Source organism: Melospiza melodia, chromosome 4, assembly GCF_035770615.1.
Source record: "Melospiza melodia melodia isolate bMelMel2 chromosome 4, bMelMel2.pri, whole genome shotgun sequence".
NCBI lineage: Eukaryota > Metazoa > Chordata > Aves > Passeriformes > Passerellidae > Melospiza > Melospiza melodia.
In genome coordinates this window covers 53,131,344-53,152,615 of record NC_086197.1, presented here as the reverse complement: position 1 = coordinate 53,152,615, position 21,272 = coordinate 53,131,344, and the positions used below count along the sequence as shown (strand labels likewise).

Genomic DNA, 21,272 nt, shown 5'->3' with positions numbered 1-21,272 from the left:
ACTGCGGAAGAGGAACCTGACCTGAGGAGGTGTGTGTGAACATCAGGGTTCCCCACAGTGGGAAGGTGTTAAGGCTGAAGACTATTTCCCTTGGTTTCTGGCTTTGTCAAGAAGCACGGGGCAGTGGAGACTAAGCATATGGCACAGGCATACGGTGTGTTTGGTCTTTAGTGAGGAACAGGAACCCAACTGTCTATTTTTGATGCATTTCTTATAAGAATAAGAAAAAGAACTACTGGGAAATGGTGCTTTAATGTGAACATTAGTCTTCCAATCCTCAGCTGCCTCTTTGATTGGAAGCACCATCATACAAGCTGGAAAGCAACCCATCTTAAGGCTTTCCAAAGCTTTTTCAAGGCAGAGGTGATCTATTTTCTAGGAAAGGTCCCTAACAGGTTGGGTGCTTGGACATGCTGTCCTTCACTTAAACCTGGCAAGCCCCGGTAACATGGCCTGAGCCGTGTATTATCCTCTCTCAGCAGAAGGAGGCTGCTCAACACAGTGCCGGCTCAGGGGGTGACAGCTCTCCAGCGAGCCCCAAACTGCAGAGGAGATGGATGGCAGAGAAGGTTTTGGACTGGAACATCTAAGGTGCTGGAATGAGTCCCTGTTTTATGGGCCTGCAAACACCAGCACAGAGCCCAAAGCCAGAGAAGTGGGAGACAAGAACAGAGAAACAGATGGGAGCAATTTATCCTGTTCTCATGAGCATCTTCCAGGGAAGAGTGATTAGTCTTATTAACAGATTAAATGATTAATTAACTGATGAACTGAAATTATGGATCAAGGATCAAATGATTGCAAGGCAAGTGTATTTGGAGTATTTTTCCAGGCAGCGATGTATTTCACGTGCCTTTCATGAAAACCAGAGGCCAGGAGGGGAACTGTTGGCAGCAGCAGCAGAGTGTGGGGTCAGCAGGACAGGAGCAGAGGCACACGGAACTCCAGGGCCCCAGCAGGACACGGGAGGTGCAGTGCCTGGTGTGAAGTGGGAAGTAGGACAGACCTGCTCCCTCTCCTAGGAAATGTGAGCTGAGATAGGCTGAGAAAGTTGGTTCTGTTCACCCTGGAGAAGAGAAGGTCTCATGGAGATCTCATAGCAACCTTCCAGTATCTAAAGAGGGACTACCAGGAAGCCAGGGAGGGGCTCTTCATCAAGGGCTGTACTGATAGAACAAGGACTAATGGCTACAAATTGAAAGAGGGAAATTTAGGCTGGATATTAGAAAGAAATTGTTCACTGTGAGGGTGAGAAGACACTGTAACAGATTGCTCAGGGAAGCTGTCGATGCCTCAACCCTTGCAGTCTTCAAGGCCAGGTTGTATAAGGCCTTGGGCAATCTGGTCTATTGGGAAGTGTCCCTGCCCATGGCAAGGGTGGCTGGGACTAGAGGATCTTTAAGGTTCCTTCCAACCCTTAACACTCTATGATTCTAAATGTGGCAGAAAATCTCCCGTGCTTAAGAACTGTGTTCTTTTTTTCATAGAACTCTTCTTCTCCTTGCTAAGAAAATGAGAGGTTGGATTCATGCCCAGGGGAGTGTTTATCACAGTGGCACCAGCCACTCCCTATGCATGCCATCTCCTCCAATCCACACCTATATTCAACTGTGTCACCAGAAGAGGAAATCTGAAGGGCTGAGACCAAGCTGCACATGATCTGCCATCTCTGGTAGACAGCAGCAGCACTACATTCTCTGCATGCACCTCACGCAGGCCCGGGAATGGAGAGGAAATGGAGGAAAGCACAGGATTTTGTTTTATCAGTCTATTTCTCTTCATTCCTTCATTCCTAAGTCTGTTTCTCTCTTTGGAACTTCTTCCTCTTTTCCTCACCATCTCCTGAGCTAAGTCCCTCTGAGCCCACAAAGCCAGCTTGGGGGCACAAGGGACAGGCACTGTGGAGCTGGCATCCCACTGAGCCTCTGCAAGTGACAAACCAGGCAGTTCCAGCTCTAATGATGTTTGTCTCCAAAAAGGCTGTTTAGGTGAGACAGTTACAAATTGTATTTTATAAACTGTATTTCTATAAGTGGATTTTTTTTTTTTTTTGCTAGCGGGAAGAGGCACTTTAATAATCCCACTTGTGATTAATGGCAGGGTGTCTTGTCAAAGCAAAGACCGCTGCAGCATCGGTTCTTTCTCGAGGAGCAATCACAAGTGGAAAATAAAGAAGAAAATGCACAACCTCTCTGCCTGGAAAATATTGATCTGGACTCTTCCTAGGTAAAAGATACTCAGTAAAATTCTCTAAAGAGTTTTTTAGCCTGTGAGCTGAAGAGATTTGTAAACCAGATCCTGCTCTTTTTAGGGGTAGAGAAAATTTCAATCACTCTGGCATGAGAACATTTGGGATTTAATGATTTATTGTCCTCATTCCCTGAGAAGAAATACTAACCCAATTACAGAGACAGGGACCCAAGGCACTGCTGTATTAAATCACTGGTTCATGGTCTCCTAGAGAGGCTGTAGGGCTGAACCCAACTTCCAGCCCTAGGTCTGCCTCCAGCAGGTCCAAGGAAGCCATCAGGGACAATGGGAAAGCTCAAATATCACACTGTGAACATAGCAAGGGCAACTGCAATTCCCATTCTTCACCCATCTTTAACTCTCAAAGTCAAGTGGTTTTTGTAATACCCTCTAAAAACAGAATGCTGGTTGAATGATCATACAACTACAGCCTGAAAAGTACCTGATTTTCCACAGCATCATTGCAGAGTTTGGAATAAATTTTTATTTTAAGAAGTTGTGTGTATGAGAAAAGGAAGAAGCACACCATCAAGTCATGTTTCCTGTCCTAGCATGTGATTTTATTGACATGTTTCTTGTCCAGAGTCCTGTAAGTCTGTTCTCTATCAAAGTCATCTCTTAATCTCTATCTCCATTTTTATCTGGGAAAACAGGAATTTACCAACCAGACTTCACAGTAACTCCATCATATGTATGTACAGAAAACTTAACCAGATGGGAACTGCACATTAATAGTTGAAATCTGTATTTGACTAAGCTGAGGATCAATATTTTTCCAATACATGATTTGTAAATTAAGTTGAACTCAAGTTTTTCTAAAGGAAAAAAAAAAAAAACAAAAAGGCAAGTCATTGACACCAAAACGATTCCCAACAGGCATTTGCCTACCATAGGGCTGAATACCTCTGCCAAGAGAAGTTCCATAGTTCCAGGAAGTTAAGCCATAATTAGCACTGGAGATGTTTCTAACCCCACCACTGTCTGAGCTGATGTGCTCTGCTGAGCCTTCAGCACACACAGAAAGCCAAGTTTTCCTCCTCTTTATGACATCTGGGTACAAAGTGAATGGCTTTTGTCACACCTCACCCCCAGCTTTTACACTTAAAAGCCAAACTCAAGCATTTTAATCAGCAGGGCAAATTTACACTATCCTTAACAATACTCTCATCCACTCCTGCATATTTTTTCTCTATTAAGTGGCGATTAAGCAGGAATGAAATTTTGGTAAATGACTGTATTGTCCCAAAATTGTTTTTTTCACCCAGTCTGCAAGAGGCCAATCCACACACATAATCCAGATATTGGATTTATTTACAGTTCTGCATAAAAAGGGGTGCTAGCTGGCAAATCCACAAAGCCAGCACAACAACTACCAAAACTTCTCACTCTTTATACGTTTTGGCAAACGAAGGCATTAATGACCCTTGGCTACAAGATACCTAGTTATCTTTTAAATTAGTATTCTGTCTTCTATTGGTTAATGGGCCTCTCCCTGCTCATGCTAATTAGTCTGCATGCTCAGTGTGTCTCTCCTTTCGAGCTGGTGGCTTCCTGGGTCAGTGGCCATGATCTCCCCCTGCCAGAATTACCTTTTTCTCTGTTGGAGCTGATTCAGCACAGTTGCTGAGCTGTCTTTATTAGTTTCTTCCTTAGCTTGGGGGTTCTGCCAAATGTCTTTGTGGCTTGTAAATTCTGCATTCTTCATGTCCACTATCAGTGGTACATCCCTCTTCCCAAGCTTTGTTAACCTCCCCTGAGGTCACTGAAAAACGTTGATCCCTAAACCTTAACAAGGCAGTTCTACTGTCAAGTAATTCGTCTTTCTAACACCTGGACATCACTTGGAGCTTGTTTGTTAGCTCCTGTTCCACAGATTAAACCTCTTTTCTTGTTGATCAGAGTTGAAAGTACACAAAGATCAAACATTAAAGAACAACTTCTCTTAAGAATTTTTTTTTTTAATAGTTGACATTTTGCGACAACGCTGTCGCTTTACGGCAGCCGCGCTGGGTGCTCGCTTTTCCGGGGCTGGCGGTTTTTTGCCTTTACGGCAGGGCGCTGCCATCGCGCGGCGCTGACGCCAAGGGCGCGCCGGGGCTGCGCGCGGCCCTTTCCCCGCCCGCCGCCGCCGCCGTCGGAGCCGCTCCCGGATCCGCCGCTGGATCCGCCGCCATCGGGGCTGCGCCGGGGCCGCGCAGGTGAGGGAGGCGCTGGGGTCGCACCAGAGCCGCTCGCCTGCCGCGCCGGCACCTCCCGCGCGTACCGAGACCCCCCGGCCCCGCCCCGCCGCTCCCGCTGGTTCCGGTGGGGCCGCGTCCCCGCCCTTCCCGGCACACGCAGCGCCCACCGGGACCCTTCCTTCCTCCCCGGGCCTGGTTGGCGGAGGCGCCTTTCCTTGGCGGTGGCTTGTGCCGAAGCAAGGCCTCAGGTCGCGGTGCCACACCGTGCGGCAGCTGAGGGTTTGAGAGTTTTTGGGTTTTTTTCATTTTTTCACCTTTAGAAAATTAAAAAATGGCGAAGTTTGTGGCACCCGTGATCCAGGACAACCCCTCCGGCTGGGGCCCGTGTGCTGTGCCCGAGCAGTTCAAGGACATGCCCTACCAGCCGTTCAGCAAAGGAGACCGCCTGGGCAAGGTACCTGTGCCGTGCTGGGCCCCCCTGCACGCTGCCTGCCGTGCTCGATTTTGTTACCCTGGCTGCTCCTCCGGCACCCTTGGCAGTGCGTCCTGACACACTGTGAACACCTAGCAGGGCTGGCAGGCAGAGCTGAGAGTCAGAAGGATTAGACGTGGAGCATATGTTGTGTTAATGCTTACTTTTAACTGTTTGTGCTCGTTCTTAGGTGGCCGATTGGACAGGAGCCACGTACCAGGATAAAAGATACACAAGTACGTGTGGTCTGCTGGCTGTTTCGGGGGTTTATTTTCTGCAAAGTTTCCTTCCAAGCGTCGTTCCTGCTTTCATGTCTCGTAGCCGCCCTGTAATTACCTGCACGCCTCAGCAAGACAGGCAGCTTACTTTAGGAAGTGTGCTTTACCCTTGGGAGAGCTCTGTGGGACTCTCCCTGTCCTTGCGGCTTACTCTGGGTTTTTGCACTGCCTGGGCTTGTATGGAAGGTGTGGAGGGAGTGTAGACATGCAGGTGTAAGGCAGGAGTCCTAGTTTAGGTATCAGACTTTGGTGAAGGCAGATGGGGAGAGAAAGAGGCAAAGCATCAGGGTTTTCCTTAGGATCTTGGTGCTGAGTTGCTTTGTTTTGTTCCCAGACAAGTACTCATCACAGTTTGGTGGTGGAAGCCAATATGCCTATTTCCACGAGGAGGATGAGACCAGCTTCCAGCTGGTGGACACGGCCCGGACGCAGAAAACAGCGTACCAGAGGAACCGCATGAGGTTTGCACAGGTAGGGTGTCCCTGAGACGGGATCAGAGGGAGCTTCAGCCCCACAGGATTCTTCCCAATTGATCTGTTCCTTTTGCTTTCTGTCATTTCTGCAGAGAAACCTTCGGAGAGATAAGGACCGTCGGAACATGCTGCAGTTCAGCATGCAGACACTGCCCAAGAGTGCCAAGCAGAAGGAGAGGTGAGCCTGCAGAGATGGGCATACTGAGCTCGGGTTGGAGTGTGTGAACACTCTGTTGATGAATTTGCAAACTTACAGTAACAGAATCTGCTGGAGCAAACAGTCAGCAAAGAATTTCAGGGTGTTTTGAGTCCAGTGTTGTTCTAGTGTCAGTAGTACTTAAAAGCATGGATTTCAAATGGCTGCCTAATAATTTAGGAGAGTTTTTTAGTTGTGTTTAGAAAGTAATGGTGGCATTCTAAAGAGAGAATATCCTTTCTGAAAACTGCATTTCGGTCTTCAGGTAGAACTATATAAAGAGCTGCCCAGAGCAAAGAACAGACTTCTTAATGCCTTGGGCGTCTTGATCGACAGATGGCTCAACAAATGTTTCAGCAGCTCGGTGTCTGAAAGCAGTGCTCCTCTGGTAGTGGTTTGGAAGTGGAGGAGTGGTTGTGGCATATAGGAATCACGGCTTTTCTCACATTTGTCATTTTAGAGATCGTTTGCGCCTACAGAAGAAGTTTCAGAAGCAGTTTGGAGTGAGGCAGAAGTGGGACCAGAAATCACAGGTAGACAAACTGATGAGCATTGTGCCCCCTCTGATGGTTAGGTTTCCATGGCTGCACTCTCAGGGCAGCTCCTCTCACACAAATCCTGATGTGTCTCCATTTCTCTCTGTACGTGTCCCCCCTCTGGCCGCGCAGCAGAAACCTCGTGACTCCTCTGTTGAAGTTCGCAGCGACTGGGAGGTGAAGGAGGAGATGGATTTCCCTCGGCTGATGAAAATGCGCTATCTGGAGGTGTCAGAGCCACAGGACATGTGAGTTCCTAAGACAGCCCTTGCTTGCTCCTTGAGGTGACAGGATTTTTGGAAAGCGGGAGCTCAGGGGTCTCCTGCCTGGTCCCAGTGTTCTCGTTGAAGTACCAAAACCAAGGGGAGGTAATGGAACACCCAGCAGGCCCTGTGTGGGTCATGGGTGGTGTTATCTGTAAGAGGGGTATCCAGATGGTCCTCTTATCTTTGCAGAGAGTGCTGTGGAGCCCTAGAGTACTACGACAAAGCCTTCGACCGCATTACAACAAGGAACGAGAAACTCCTGAGGAGCATTAAGCGCATCTTCCATACCGTCACCACTACGGATGACCCAGTTATCCGAAAGGTATGCAGCAGTTTGTGAAACTCAGTGTGGGCTGGTGTTGGAGACCAGCTGTCACCATCAGACCAAAGGGCAAAAGCAAGAAGCATTAGCTGGTACCAGTATTTTTCTGAGGTGGAAGGCAGAGCTAGATTAATGCAGAGGTAGGAACACTGGCCAAGGAAAAGCTAAAATTCTGGAAGGGCAAGCAGACCAGTACTTGAGGTATGTTGGGAAGAAAACTTAGGTCAGAAACATGATCCTTGGGCCTTGCTTTTGAAGGTGAGGAAGGCTCAGACATTTCTTTTTTGTGACTTGATTTGCAGTGAGAAGCTGTGCATTTTCCAACAGAATTAATATTTCATAGCAGTTTCTTAGTTTCCCCTTGTGTGGGTGAGGGTGGGCCAGGATTGCTGTGTAGTACAGTACACTTTGCTGGCCGTCCATGGGGTACTCACCAGTACAGCTTTCTCAGTCATAACAGCAGAAGAAGTCAGTGATCTGGTTTGCTAGCACTTCTTGTCCTACCTAGGGAAGGGATATCTATTCTTATTGCTGAAACAGTTTTCACCTCCTTCTATATTCACAGCTGGCCAAGACACAAGGGAATGTGTTTGCCACAGATGCCATCCTGGCCACACTGATGAGCTGCACTCGTTCTGTTTATTCCTGGGATATCATTGTCCAGAGAGTTGGATCCAAGCTTTTCTTTGACAAGAGGGACAACTCAGATTTTGGTGAGAAAAAGTCCTGAAAGGAATTTCTGCAGCTGTAGGGTCTGATTTTCTTAATGCTTATTTAGGTGTTTGCACTGAGCCTCCTGAACAAGCTTATTACTGCAGTATGTATGATAGCTGTGCGGGGAACTTCAGTATTGATCTGCTCTGATGTGGGGCTAGAAATTCATTAAAGCTGACATAGTTACTCCCCCAAGTATAACCATTTGCATCTGGTTTTCTTCCCAGACCTCCTGACAGTGAGTGAAACAGCCAATGAACCACCTCAGGAAGAAGGCAACTCTTTTAATTCTCCACGCAACCTGGCCATGGAAGCTACCTACATCAATCATAACTTCTCCCAGCAGTGTCTGAGGATGGTAAGGTGGAACTGTGATGAGTAGTGGGTCTGTGCTCCAGAGTCTCAAGAGGAGACTTCATTGAGGCTGCTTTAATACAGAACAGAAGCATTTTAATTGACAGTTGTGTTACGCCAGTGGTCTTTCAGTTTTGAAAGAGGTGGGATTATTTCTGGTGAGCAGTGTGACTTTGTTGTAGAAAGGTTTTCACCTTGATTTCACAGAGAAATCATCCTACTCCCGTTGATGATGTAGACAGGCTTCTCAGTACACTTAATGAAGCCTAAGTGCCAGTACAAGTACTGCTTATAGTGCTGTGACTAATGTGGGCATGAGGCTTTCATCAGCTGTCTTAATGTTTTGGTGTTTCTCTACATAAGGGAAATCAGCTACTGTTACTGTAAAAGAATATTTTTCCAATAGAGGAAAGCTGTCTCCTAACATGCTCTGCTGTTTTCACCTTCAGGGAAAGGAGAAGTACAAGTTTCCCAACCCAAACCCCTTTGTGGAGGATGACATGGATAAAAATGAAGTAGCCTCTGTTGCATACAGGTAAGTTGATATTTCTGATGCCCAGATTTGGCAGGGGGGCAGGATGTCAGTGTGACACGGAGGCAAAACAGGTTGGGAGCATTATTGATAGAAGCTTTACCTTGAGAGGGGATCCATGGATGACCTCACAGTGAAAAGATAAGGGAGGAAAGGATGTTGCTGAATGCTTACATGGATCTGGAAGAGAACAAAGGTCAGAAATAACCAGCTGGATTGTTTATTGGCAGGTACCGAAGGTGGAAGCTGGGAGATGATATAGATCTCATTGTCCGCTGCGAGCATGATGGAGTGATGACAGGAGCTAATGGAGAAGTGTCATTCATCAACATCAAAACACTGAACGAGTGGGATTCGAGGGTGAGGAAGAACAGGATCCCCAAACTAGCTCTTAACTGCTTCACTGCTGCCTGACATGCCAGGTACAGCAGGGAAGATGAGACAAACATCTGGCTGTGTTCCCCGGGTGTTACATTCCACTAAGGAGTATAACTCTGGTGGACAAGCAATGCTGATGAGATTCTCCTCTAAATGTGAGGTAGCTGGCTTGAACCCTCTTGTCTCCCTGGGTGTTCAGCATAGTAGTCAGTCTGTTCTTACGGTTCTCTAGAATTCTTTCCTCACGAACTGCCCCTTCTAACCAGTGCCACAAATGTTGAGCAATCCCAGCTGTTTGCATTTCTCCCTTCCCAGTGCAAGAGTTTTCTCTCTAGGCTGCACATCACACTCCCTCAGGTGGTACCATAGGCTAGACAGCTTCCCTATGTGATGACAAGGTGGCTGAAGGGATGGCAGCTGCTGGCTTGTCAGGCTGAACCTGGTTCTGATTCTCCTCTCAGTATTGCAATGGGGTGGACTGGCGCCAGAAGCTGGACTCTCAGAGAGGGGCTGTCATTGCCACGGAGCTGAAGAACAACAGCTACAAGCTGGCCCGCTGGACATGCTGTGCACTGCTGGCTGGATCAGAGTACCTTAAACTCGGGTAAGGGGGGCAGTTCACACCAAACGTCTTCCAGGTGCATTTTCTAGTATTAAACTTGGTGTATGGCTGAGTGAAGCGTTTACAGAACAAGTAATGCTAAAATCACCCAGTGTTTGAGTGGCCAAAAAAGGAAAGCTTGTGGTGAGGGCACCAGCCTTGGTGTAAGCTGCTTCCTCTCACCATCCAGCTGTGACTGACCCACACAGGAGGGACAGGTGGCCTGTGTGGGCTCTCAGCCTCTTTGCTGTGGTCACCAACAAGGGAAATAAATACAGTGACTGTGGTGCCTGTCAGGAATCTGATTGAGATCCTCAGTGCCATGTAACTGAGAAATTAGGTGGTGGGGGGAGATACAGCTACACCTTTTTTTAAACTGTCTGCTTAAAATCAGTTGAGTACTGCAGGTAATGAACTAGAGGCTTTTGCTAAATGAATTCTAGCGATTCTGCCATGCTCAGTTCTGTCCACAGACACAGAATTGATTCTTTTCCATCTTTTTCATTCCAAACTCCCAGCTAATCATGCTATTTCTTAATTTTATCTGTGGGGCTAATTCTTCTTTATCTTTTGTACCTCTCCATCCGATTTGGGGATTTCCAGGTGCATTGCAAATTGACAGTTTGTAGCCAAGAAATCCTCTTAGCTTTCAGTGTTGGAGTATTAGGATTTTTCAGCCCAGAAAACAAAAATAAGATGATCACGCTGCTTTTCTTGCTGGTGTTCTGCTGTCTGGGTGTAATCTCCTGATACCCTTGTGGTTTCTTCTTGCCCCCCTAGGTACGTATCCCGTTACCACGTGAAGGATTCTGCCCGCCACGTGATCCTGGGCACACAGCAGTTCAAGCCAAATGAATTTGCTAGCCAGATTAATCTGAGCATAGAGAACGCCTGGGGCATCCTGCGATGTGTCATTGACATCTGCATGAAGCTGGATGAGGGGAAGTACCTCATCCTCAAGGACCCCAACAAGCAGGTGATCCGCATCTACAGTTTGCCTGATGGCACCTTTAGCTCTGATGAAGATGAGGAGGATGAGGAGGAAGAAGAGGAAGAGGAAGGTTTGTAGCCTACTTGGTGCTTTATGCTTTAAAGTGATGTTCTAGGCTGGATGAAACGGGGTTATGTATGATTAAGACCAGAGTTAAAGGGTCAGATCTGACCAGTGCAATGGCAGGAGAGGAATGGGGCTGGAGAATGTGTGGTCCCAAGGATGGGATTCTGTTTAAAAGGTGTGGGTGACATTGGGAGTACTCAGCTGGAAGAAGAACAGCGCAGAGTTGGAGATGCAGATGTTGTGCCTCTGTACAGATACTCGATGAAGACTGATTTTAGCAGGGTTTGGGGGGAGGTCCCACATCCAGAGCACTGCCTGGCAGAATGAAGCCTGCCAAGAAGCCCTTCATTCAGCAGCCCCAAGGTCTGCAGGAGTGGGTGGGTGCTGATTTCTGTTGGTACTGGGATATTTTTTGACTGCCGTTTTAGAAATGGCAGTGACTATAAGGTGACACATTTCAAACGCGTGGTGACAGAGCGCAATTGAGGTAATGTGGTGAAGGCTTTTCTGAAGTGACTCTTGAAGCTGAGCAATCACTGGCTGGTCTGGATACAAGTTTTGGAGCATCAGTGGACAACTGCTGCCTTCCCTTTGCTGCCTAAAACCATCTCTGATGTGAGATCTGTATGTGCTCCACTGACAGAGGAAAACCATTTATCCTAGAGCTCTTGCTTCTGTGATAGAAAAAATATCTCCCAGATTATTTTTAGGCTGCAAGCTTAGCCCGGCTGCTCTGGATTTTATTATGGAAATGTTAGTTGGGTTGCTGCGTAATTTGTTTAGGAATGTAAATTGTTTATGACGAGTGTGTGGTCTTGGCTGATGGGCAGGTTTGTTGGGAAGCTGGACAGAGGCAAGGAGACAGTTGGAGGTGGGATGAATCTCCCAAAGTGACAGCCTTGGTTTTTTGTGTTCCTTGTGGCATTTCCTTGACAGCAAGGGTTAAGTTTTGGGGTTTTCTTCCTCCAGCTGCATTCGCTTAATTTCTGCTTCTGTTCTTTTTCAGAGGAAGAGAGCTGAACCCTGCAACCAGCACCGAGGGGAGGGGCTGCAGTGCCCGGGCAGCCCCAGTCCCGGGGCTGGGCTGTGACTGTACCTTTGCCCCGGCTGTGCTGCACATCGATCATAAACGGGGGAAAGCGGAATAAAGTTGATTTTGCCGACTGCCGGCTCTGTGTGTGTGTGTGTGTACGCGCGTGTACCTGGTTCGAGTGTCCCCCGCCGTCACGGCTCCGTCCCGCGCCTGCCCCTTTAAGCGCCGCCCGCCCCCGGACACGTGGTGCGCGCGCCGCCATGGTGCCGGCGGCGGGAAGCGGCGGTGGCGGCGTCACGTGACGCGGGGAGCGCGCCGCCCCCCTCGCTCGCCCCCGCAGCGGGCGGGAGGCAGCGCCGTGCCCGCCCCGCCCCGCCCTGCCCGGACGGCGCGGGAAGGAGGAGGGAGCGGGCGGGAGGAGCGGAGCGGAGCGGCGGGAGCTCCATGGTGCAGGTACGGCCACGGGCGGGCGGTGGCGGGCCCTCGCGTCACGTGCGCTGCGCCTCGTGCGCCGTTTGGCGGGGGCGGGGGCATCAGGGCCGGGACCGTATTGGCGGGGGAGCCAGGGCAGCGCAGGGCACTCCCTCTCCCATTGGCTGGGGGGCTTGCGCCGCCCGTCCTCATTGGCTGGTGAGGTGCAGAGGCGCTCGCGACCAGCCGTCCACAGGTGCTGCCCCACCTTGCCACCTGTGTGGTGTGGCGGGGGCCGCTGTGCGCCCATTGGCTGGAAGGCCCGGGACCCCTGCTGCTATTGGCTGGCAGGGAGCAGGGCCTCGCTCCAACTCCCCACGCTGTGTGGGGGCGTCATGGCGGCCGGCTCTAGGCGGCGGTGGGCCAAGACTGGTGCGATCGAGGGTCTCCTGTGGGGAGGCTGCAGCCCCCGGGGTGATGCCTCCCGGTCCTCTTCCCTTCAGGGCCGGCTGCGCCAGCCCCGCCATGGCCCCGGCGGTCTGCGGGACGCTCCTGGGGCTGGCCATGTACGCCAGCGGCCTGTGCGCCGTGAGTGGAGCCGCGTTCCTGTACCACGACTACTGCGTCATCGGGGCCGGGCCCGCGGGCTTGCAGGCGGCCTATTTCCTCCAGAGAGCCGGCCGGGACTACATCGTGTTTGAGCGGAGCCATGCTCCCGGCAGCTTCTTCGCGCTCTACCCTCGGCACCGCAAACTCATCAGCATCAACAAGCAGTACACGGGCAAGTCCAACAGCGAGTTCAACCTCCGCCACGACTGGAATTCGCTCCTCAGCCACGACCGGCGGCTGCTGTTCCGACGCTACTCTCGCGACTTCTTCCCCAACGCTGACACCATGGTGCGTTACCTGGAGGACTTTGCTTCCCTGCTGAAGCTACGGGTTCAGTACAACACAGCCATCATCCATGTGACATTGGAGAAGAATGAGCAGGCCTGGAACGGCCATTATTTTCTCCTGACCGACCAGGACAGGAAGAACTACAAGTGCAGGTAATGGCCTTGACATGCAGCTCAGAGCTTTGCCCTTTTGAGGCATGAGTATTTCTGAGGATGGAGATTTCACAGCCTCTTAGAACCTTAATCACCATCAGGGGCAGAAAATATTTTTTAGGAATTGGCAGGCAGATGGGTGGAATAACTGCTCCTGGGAAGGCATTGCCTTTCACGAGCAGTGTTTTGCTTTGGGCAGCTGAGGAGGTTGCGAGGGCAGACACAAATTGGCTGCCATGGCCATCACTGCAGCGTCTGTCCTTGATAAGTATGCTTGAAGGCGCTTTTGTTTTATCACTAGATAATTGCTGTCTGTGAAAAAAGTAACTCAGTTGCACTCACAGCCAGCACTGCCTTTATTACAAACTGGATTGAGTCAGAGCAGTGACATCTTGCTCCCATTTTCCCGCATGTGCTCAGGGGTGTGTCCCAGACAAGTGAAGCCCTTGGTTAGCACAGAGCTGGAGCAGGCAGCGGGGAAGCAGAGGAAAGTGGGGAGTTTTTGGGGGAGGGCAAGGACTGTGAGAATAACCCTCAGGGCTGCTGGTCGCTGAATTCCCCTGCCACTCGTCCTATTTACGTGTGTGTATCCCGTACCACCACTGAGCTCCGTTCCTAAAAACCTCGAAGTTACTCGTGTGAACATACGGAGTATATTTCTCACCTCTCCTGAGAGTCTCAGCTCTACGACAGCAGGTCGTGCTGGCTGTCACTTGCCGGTGTGCTGCTGGCAGGCTCCGAGGGGACAGAAGGCAATCCCGGACGCCCACGTACCGCGAGCGAGCTGCTCTCGGGACGCTGTGTAAGCAAGGCTGGGACAGCAGGCAGTGCTGCTTGCCTCAGCCGCCTGGTGCTTCCATCTAAGTCACAAAAGCTTCCTCAAGAATCAAGTAAAAGCTCTTATGGAGTGATATAAAAAGATCACTGTAGTTATTTTTGAGGTTAACAATTAGCGATGTTGCTAATGTATTTTTATGACTGGCAGTTACATTTCAAAATATCAAAACTATTTCCTGTCTTAAAAATGACTTCTGCTCTGCCAAATGTCAACTCAAATTTTAAATCCAAATCATTTTTATGCAACATGTAATCAACCTGTGATACTGTCAGTGAGTTCATACGAGTAGAAGTTGCATTCATGAACAGGCGAGGGAGATGCATATATACACAGCACCCACACTGGCTGTTGCTATATATAACAGTGTTCCTGGTTGTCCTGAGGATAGGGAAGAGAGGAGCATGTCATTAGTTGAAGCTAGGTAGAGGTTTCTCTTGAAACCATGGCCTGTGCAGCTGGTCCAGTGTCACTGTGGGGGTCACATTGCAGCCACCTTCCACAGTGGGAGGAGGGAGGAGGAAGGAATGAGGAGATGGAGCCCCTTTCCTGAAATTCCTGCATTTCCATGTGCTGTCCCTGTTCTTGCAGCTCGTTGTTGGTTGCTGCTGGAACGTGGGTTCCCAATGTGGTAAACTTTCCTGGCTCAGAGTATGTTGAGGGTTACGAGACCGTGTCCATCAACCCGGAGGACTTCACTGGCCAAACCGTGTTGATCCTGGGCCGAGGGAACTCGGCCTTTGAGACAGCAGAGAACATCCTGGGTGTCACGAACTTCATCCACATGGTGAGCCGCTCCCGCGTGCGCCTCTCCTGGGCCACCCACTACGTCGGGGATCTGAGGTAAGGAACTGCTCCTGTTCCCAGGCACCAGGCTGGACTGGTGCTGTGGTCATGGGGGCCATAGGGAAAACATGGGGCTTTCCATAGGTCCTTGCTTTAAAGCAATCCAGGTTGCAGCTGCTGAACACAGAGGCTTGGTGAGAGCTTTTTAGGACCTAAAATAGAAACATGTCTGCTTGGAAACTATAATCTTTAAAATGTACTGGCTCTCAAGTTATTCCCTTGCTTCTAGTTACAGAGGAAAGTTAGGAGGTTGGCTACATCCTGCAAGGACAGCCAGGCAATGTTACCTCTGCTGTTCCTGTGAGCCCTGAGACTCTGGGAGTAACCCTTACACTGAAGAGGAGATGGGATGCCTGATGAATTATCCCATTTTCAGAAGCTAAGAACCTCCTTTCTTTACATTCTTGTATTTTCCATAGAGCAATTAACAATGGCCTGCTGGACACCTACCAGCTGAAATCTCTGGATGGGCTTCTGGAGGGTGACCTGGAAGATCTGGCTATCGTTAAGGACAAAAAGGGAAAGCTGCACATCACACTGCGGTTCTACCTGGAGAACAGGAACATCAGCGCAGGCATCGACTCCATCACCCTCCCTCAGGATGAACTGGACAACTTTGCCACCCGCGCACCTTACGACCGTGTCATCCGCTGCCTGGGCTGGAAGTTTGACTTCTCTATCTATAATAGGTGAGGGAGAACCAGGATCTCCATGAAAAAAGGTATTTAGGATGAAGGGCCTAGGCAGGGAGGAAAGGGAAGAACAGGTCTTCTCCTGGCAGCGTTGCTTGGACCTCCGTGTCCTCTGAGGTGCTTGGTGCTGCACAGTCCTTTGTTTATCCTGCAGGTAAGGCTGTGTCTCAGCAGGAATGTGTGTCACTGCCCTCTGACCAACAGGCTTTAAGGCTGTGCCGATGGGAACAGTGAGACCTGAGTGACACAGAAAAGCTTGTACCTTTAGAACTTAACATCCTGACCTGCCAGATCACATGGACAAGGCTAGCAATGTTTGGGGTTTTTTTCTGAAATGAGGATGATAAAGGTGCAGATTGCTACAAAAAGGTTTTGTCGAGGAAAAAAAATTCTCTGAGGATGCAACCTTCATTCCACCTTGGTACATCCTGCAGTTGAAAATGATACTGCTAACTTCACTGTCTTCCAAAATTCATTGTTGGTGGCTCAGCTGAGAATTAGACCTTGTCCAGGGCTATCTTGAGATGAACACCCTCCAAAGATCCTCATTTTAGTAGTAAACACCACTGAAGGCAGCAGGGGTATGAAGCAGAATCTTGCAGTGGCTGCAAAATAATGTGTATCAGAAACCCTTTTTATTTTTCTACTCCTGTCCTTTCTGATAGCCTGCTCTTCTCTTTTGCATATCAGATCCCTGAGAATGATGCCAGGAAAAGGGAATATTAAGAAGTATCCTCAAATCAAACCCAGCTACGAATCTAGAGGCACTCGGGGGCTCTTTGTTCTTGGCACTGCTAGCCATTCAGTTGACTTCAGGAAATCTGCTGGGGGCTTCATCCATGGATTCCGGTATACAAGTGAGTACTGGGGTGTACAGAAAGGGCAGAGGTGGAAATTCTCCCTCCCTGCAAAGGAACAATCCATAGCTTACTGCTGGAAAGAGATTGCCCTTAGTCTTGTTTTGGCAATAAAAAGGACAAAACACAGTCAAGCTGCAGCTGCATCATCTGAAGTGGAGGAGAAGTGACTTGGGGTCATATATGAAGTTTTTGGTTGTCTGTCTTTGTTTTGTCTTGTATCTCTCTTGCCCGCTGTCTGTTATTTATGTAACACAATAGATTTCTTCCTGCCAGATGCTCTGCCTTGTGACAGGCTGTGGGTGAGAGGTCTGTGCTGTGGAGTTAAAACCCAGCAGCTGTGGGCAGTAGAGAGAATTTCCTTCTTTATGTGTGTGTGCCCATCCTTATCATTAAAGGACTGCTGAGAAGTAATAAAATATCCCCAAGGACCCCCCGGCCCCTCCCCCACCACTTAGCATCACATCAGCTTTCTGAGGGCATCTCCACTGCAGTTACTGGCGATTGGGGTGGGAGATCCTGAGCTCAGAGGAGCTGTAAAGGTTGTTTATTGCCTCCTGCTGCAGCACAGAGATTGGATTTCTTAAAGCAGGAGCTTGCCTTGTTAAATAAGCTGTCTTTGTTTCTGTTCATGTCTTAGCTCGGGCAGTCCATCGCCTATTGGAAAACCGTCACCATGGTGTCCCCTGGCCATCCACAGTCCACCCTATTACACAGCTGACCAATTCCATCATCAAGAGGGTGAATGAGGCCTCAGGCCTCTACCAGATGTTCAGTGTCCTGGCTGACATCATACTGCTGAGAGAGTGAGTGAGTGAGTGAGTAATTATTCCCAGCACTGCGCTCCATAATTTCATTTCTGTTTCTTTACCACTGCCTCCCATGTTGCCCCTACACCAGTTGTGCTGTTCCTGCCTAAGGATGTTGCCATTGCATAGGTAGCCACTCCAAACCTGTACTACTGCTCCAACTGGTGCCCAATTGTGCACTCTGTTTCTCCCTCTTAAAGGGCTGAAACAGTCCAGACCTTCCCTCTAGGCTCAGAGGTGTAGTACTCTTTTACTGACCCCAGGAAAAAAACTTTGTTGAGCAGTGCTACTGTAGAGAGACTCCCATAATCTAGGAAAATAATGGTGTCTTGTAACAGTAACTGCAGCCTTTATAAGCTCTGCATCAAGTCCAGCTCAGATTTGTAATGACCAAACAAAATTACTATCTGATGACTTTTTGGCTTTAGCCTTGACCAGCTGAGGGTGGGTTGGATCCCAGCCGGCTTTCTCTGGTGGAAAATTCCAATGGTGTTTCAATTCACAGGAATGCCACAGCATTTGAATACCTGGAAGAGTACCCTGTTGGAGTCCTGGCTGAGCTCGAAATGCAGACGGGAAGAAAGGCTCGCAATGGGCTCTTTGTCATCATTATGGAGTATGGCAGGAATTTCTCTGGGGCTGACAAGGATGTCTTCTACTACAACCGTGCTGTGGGAGAGGCGCAGCATGCCTGGCAGTCCAACTTTTTACATCCTGTTATTTACTATTACAAACACCTCCCAACAGGTAAGCTTTCCTGCTACTTGTGTGACACAACCAAAACAAAGAGGGATAAAGATAAATCAGAGCCAGAGTGGGGGTGGTACCTGAAAGCACTATTCCCCCTTCCTGTGAGACACCTCCCACCATGGTATGAGCTGAAAAGGAAGCTGAGAGTTGGCAAGAAAGTTCTATCCGTAAGACCGATATAGGAGGGTTGGACCAGAGACTTCACGTTTGAAAATAGGAACAAACAGGCGTGCTGGAAATTTCCTCATGCCCAAAAAGAGGAACAGTTCTTCCCTTTGGCTGGCACCCTATGTGAACTTTGCAGAACCTGACAGATGAGAGTGTTGTTGTTTGGCCATCTTGCTGCGAAGAAAAAGCTGCTCTCTGGCAGGCCCAGGTCTGAGAGGTCACACAGACATAGAGGCAGCCAAAGGCAAGGATTTGAAGAGGAGTGTTCTATCCAGCAGCAAACAGGCTTAGGGTAGACTTCCTTGGGACATTACTGTTAAAATCTTCATCTCCAGAAACCTAGGGTAAGGGTCCAACTTGCCTTCTCAGAAATCAGCATGATGGGTAGCAGCACTAAACACAACGTAGCCCATCTGGCAGTCCCTGCCCAGGGGGAACGGGAGTGAAATGACAGGAATGCTACAGACAGGGACAGAGGGCAGCTGCGGAGTGGCAGGGCTGTTGAGGACAGAGCTAGCAGAGGGGATTGCAAATGAAAGTAACGGATTAAAAGGTCAGGACAAAAGCAGAAACAGCTGTCACAGCTGCTTTCCACTCCCCAAGCTCTTTTTAAATGCCATTTTGCTTCTACGAGCCTCCCTTAATGTTCTGTTGGCAGAGCGTGAGATGAGACTCCGTCCCCCAGACTGGCCTCTGCCACGGCCAAATGCCATCCATCACATTGTGGAGGACTTTCTGACAGACTGGACAGCCCCGAATGCTCACATCCTGCCGCTGAGGCGGTTTCTGGAGAACTGCCTCGGCACCGACCTGCGCAATTTCTTTGCAGGTAATTTGTGCACAGGGTCGAAGTGGCAGGAAGAGGAGGAGCAATGTGAGGAACAAGGGACAGGAGTGATCTCGTATGTAAATAGCTGAGATCTCCCTGTGGTGAGCTGCTTGTGTCTCACCATCAGTCACACCTCCTCAAGGCACTCACCAGATGGTACAAAGTGCTGTTCTGTGTGTATGTTCCCAAAGAGTCCTTGCTGTTGTCACCATTAGAAGGAGACTGGCCCAGGCATGCCAGGACTTAGAGAAAGGCGTATAAGGTTGGGTTCAATCCTTTTTGTAGCTGCAGCTTTCCTTTCTTCTTCATTATCTGAACATGTCTTTGTGCCATTGTGTACTAGATCTCATGTACTGGTGATTGGATTGCTTTCCCATGGGAAATGGGAGTGCTGTCTGATGTGAGAGGTGAAGAGCCTCTGCTGCCTCCCTTCCTGGTATTAACACTGGTGTGGGGCCCTCCTGCAGGAAGCCCATGTGGCGCACAGAGGGAAGCCATCTTGTAGCACAAAGAATATGCCAGATGGATGCAAGCTCAAATCCAGCTCCTTTTTCTCTCGGTGTGCAGACTGGGGATCCCTCTCTGCATCTCCTGAGCTCTGCAGAAGTACATCTATTACTGTGCTGCCCCCCAGGGAAGGGGAGCGAGTGGGAAACTCCAGCCATCTTCCCTCATCCTTTCTGCCTTTTGTTTTGAACAAGTCCCTGTAAGTTTATGGGAGTATTTCCCTACGGGGTGTCTCTGCTGACTCTAACCTTTGCTCCTTTCCCCTGCAGAGTCCTGTTTCCTGTTTGCCTTCACCCACCAGAAGCTGCCTCCCTCCTGCCAGCAGGGGTACGTTCGAATGCAGGGGCTGCTGGGGAGCCAGGAGCTCCGGCAGCACGCGGTACAGGCTGGGCTGCTCCAGGATTACACTCACACAGACTTGTCGGGTGACAGACCCCCTGACAGCCACCACGGCTCACAGGAGCACTTGATGAGAGATCATGGGATACCACTTCGTCCTCTGCAGCATCTTGTTAATGCCAAGGATGAGCTTTAACCTTTCTTGCTGCACACTGAAATCCATAGGTGCTCTCATGACAGTACTGTAACAGAGATCCACAGCAGGATTCTGCCCTTTCCAGCATCCCTTTTCCATCCCCATGCCTCCCACTGATCGTCAGTTACCAAAGACCTGCTCAGATCTTGCTGTTACAAAGAGGACCAACATCCTCTGAAGGACTGAGGGACCAAAACCCAGCGATGCTGAGGTTCCCATGTTGTCCTTGCAGAGTTCAGAGTGGCCTGAAGATGGTGTTGGTGTTTATCTCACTGACCAGGATCTGCAGTGACTGAGGCCACAGAAGTGAGCGCAGGAATGCCTGGGAAACTTCAGATGTCACGTCCCCCTCAGAGATGGCCTGCTCACAGCCTGTGGCTCTCTGGTCCCTGGATGCCCTACGCTGTGTATACTTGAAGATTTGTTTCTGCATTGAATCCTGAAGTGGTACTCCAGGCAAACTTCCTGGTATTTTTCCTGCATTTGAGTTAGGGCAGTTGTGTAGCTTGAGTGAGGAAAGATTATTTTCTTTTAGTTGCTGTATAGGTCAGATAATTTATAATTTCTAGAGAACACTACAAGGGACTCTTTCCTCCACAACAGATGAGTAGCTTGCTTGGAATGCCTGGGACACAGAGAGTTTGGGTCTGCTGTCCTCATGGTTTTTTTCTCCCACACCAAGCAGCCTAGAAGGTTAGCCTGTCTTTTATAAAGCATGACCAATATTTCTCCTATTTGCACTATGTCCCATCAAGAAAGTTTGATGTTGTTAAAATGCTCTTTCTCTGTTTTATTCCCCTCCAGTCACCTTGAGATTTTAGAGGGACTGACGGGGAGGTTGTCTGCACTTTACTGCTCCCGTTGTCATCCACATATGCTTGGCTATCACCTCCCTTTGTACTCCTTCCATGGGCCTGGAGTTGCAAAGCAAGAGCAGTTTTGAGCTTGACCTCATGATGTCCCTGTGATTTCTAGGAAATAGAGGAGGGATGAAGGGAACGGGCTCTCCACACGTTTTCCAACTCTCTAGCTTCTTGCAAAATGCACACTATTGCTTCCAAACTGAGGGGAGGCTGTACTTTACATGTACCTAAAGCTCTCCCAATCCTTTGAATTCAGCTGCTGTGTCCCTAAAATCTCAGTTCCTTGCAGAGGCAGGGAAGCAGAAGAGGTCAAGGAAGTGACAGGGGAATTCTTGCTCTCTTTGAGGATGCTGGGCTCTGCAAGCAATGCTGCTGCTGGAAGGCAGTGCCTGTTCGCATGCAGCTGGAGAGGGTGGCATGGTCTGTGGTCACCCCTGAGTGCAGGGCTCCAGGTTGCTCCCGGTGCCCTTCCCGTGCGG

General features: G+C 49.5%; 2 protein-coding genes across 4 annotated transcripts; both read left to right on the top strand.

The window, feature by feature from the left end:
* The first annotated feature begins 4,359 nt into the window (after positions 1 to 4,359).
* EIF3D (eukaryotic translation initiation factor 3 subunit D) lies at positions 4,360 to 11,772 on the top strand. 2 transcript variants are annotated; one of them, XM_063154432.1, is made up of 15 exons: positions 4,360 to 4,448; positions 4,751 to 4,884; positions 5,093 to 5,138; positions 5,515 to 5,651; positions 5,746 to 5,831; positions 6,310 to 6,382; positions 6,521 to 6,633; positions 6,841 to 6,973; positions 7,539 to 7,686; positions 7,915 to 8,045; positions 8,491 to 8,576; positions 8,804 to 8,933; positions 9,413 to 9,555; positions 10,333 to 10,613; positions 11,616 to 11,772. In XM_063154432.1, exons 2-15 carry the CDS (start codon positions 4,762 to 4,764, stop codon positions 11,627 to 11,629), a joined length of 1,644 nt encoding a protein of 547 aa, XP_063010502.1. In that variant the 5' UTR covers positions 4,360 to 4,448; positions 4,751 to 4,761; the 3' UTR covers positions 11,630 to 11,772. The 2 variants fall into 2 exon arrangements, with proteins under 2 accessions (XP_063010502.1, XP_063010501.1); XM_063154431.1 differs by having other exon boundaries at positions 6,518 to 6,633.
* Positions 11,773 to 12,530: 758 nt separating this feature from the next.
* Positions 12,531 to 20,705, top strand: FOXRED2 (FAD dependent oxidoreductase domain containing 2). 2 transcript variants are annotated; one of them, XM_063154429.1, is made up of 9 exons: positions 12,564 to 13,102; positions 14,529 to 14,780; positions 15,203 to 15,472; positions 16,166 to 16,332; positions 16,973 to 17,138; positions 17,647 to 17,888; positions 18,718 to 18,888; positions 19,665 to 19,722; positions 20,163 to 20,705. In XM_063154429.1, the coding sequence occupies exons 1-9, from the start codon at positions 12,579 to 12,581 to the stop codon at positions 20,224 to 20,226; spliced, it is 1,914 nt and encodes a 637-aa protein (XP_063010499.1). In that variant the 5' UTR covers positions 12,564 to 12,578; the 3' UTR covers positions 20,227 to 20,705. The 2 variants fall into 2 exon arrangements, with proteins under 2 accessions (XP_063010498.1, XP_063010499.1); XM_063154428.1 differs by having other exon boundaries at positions 12,531 to 13,102; positions 19,665 to 20,705.
* The last annotated feature ends 567 nt before the right edge of the window (positions 20,706 to 21,272 follow it).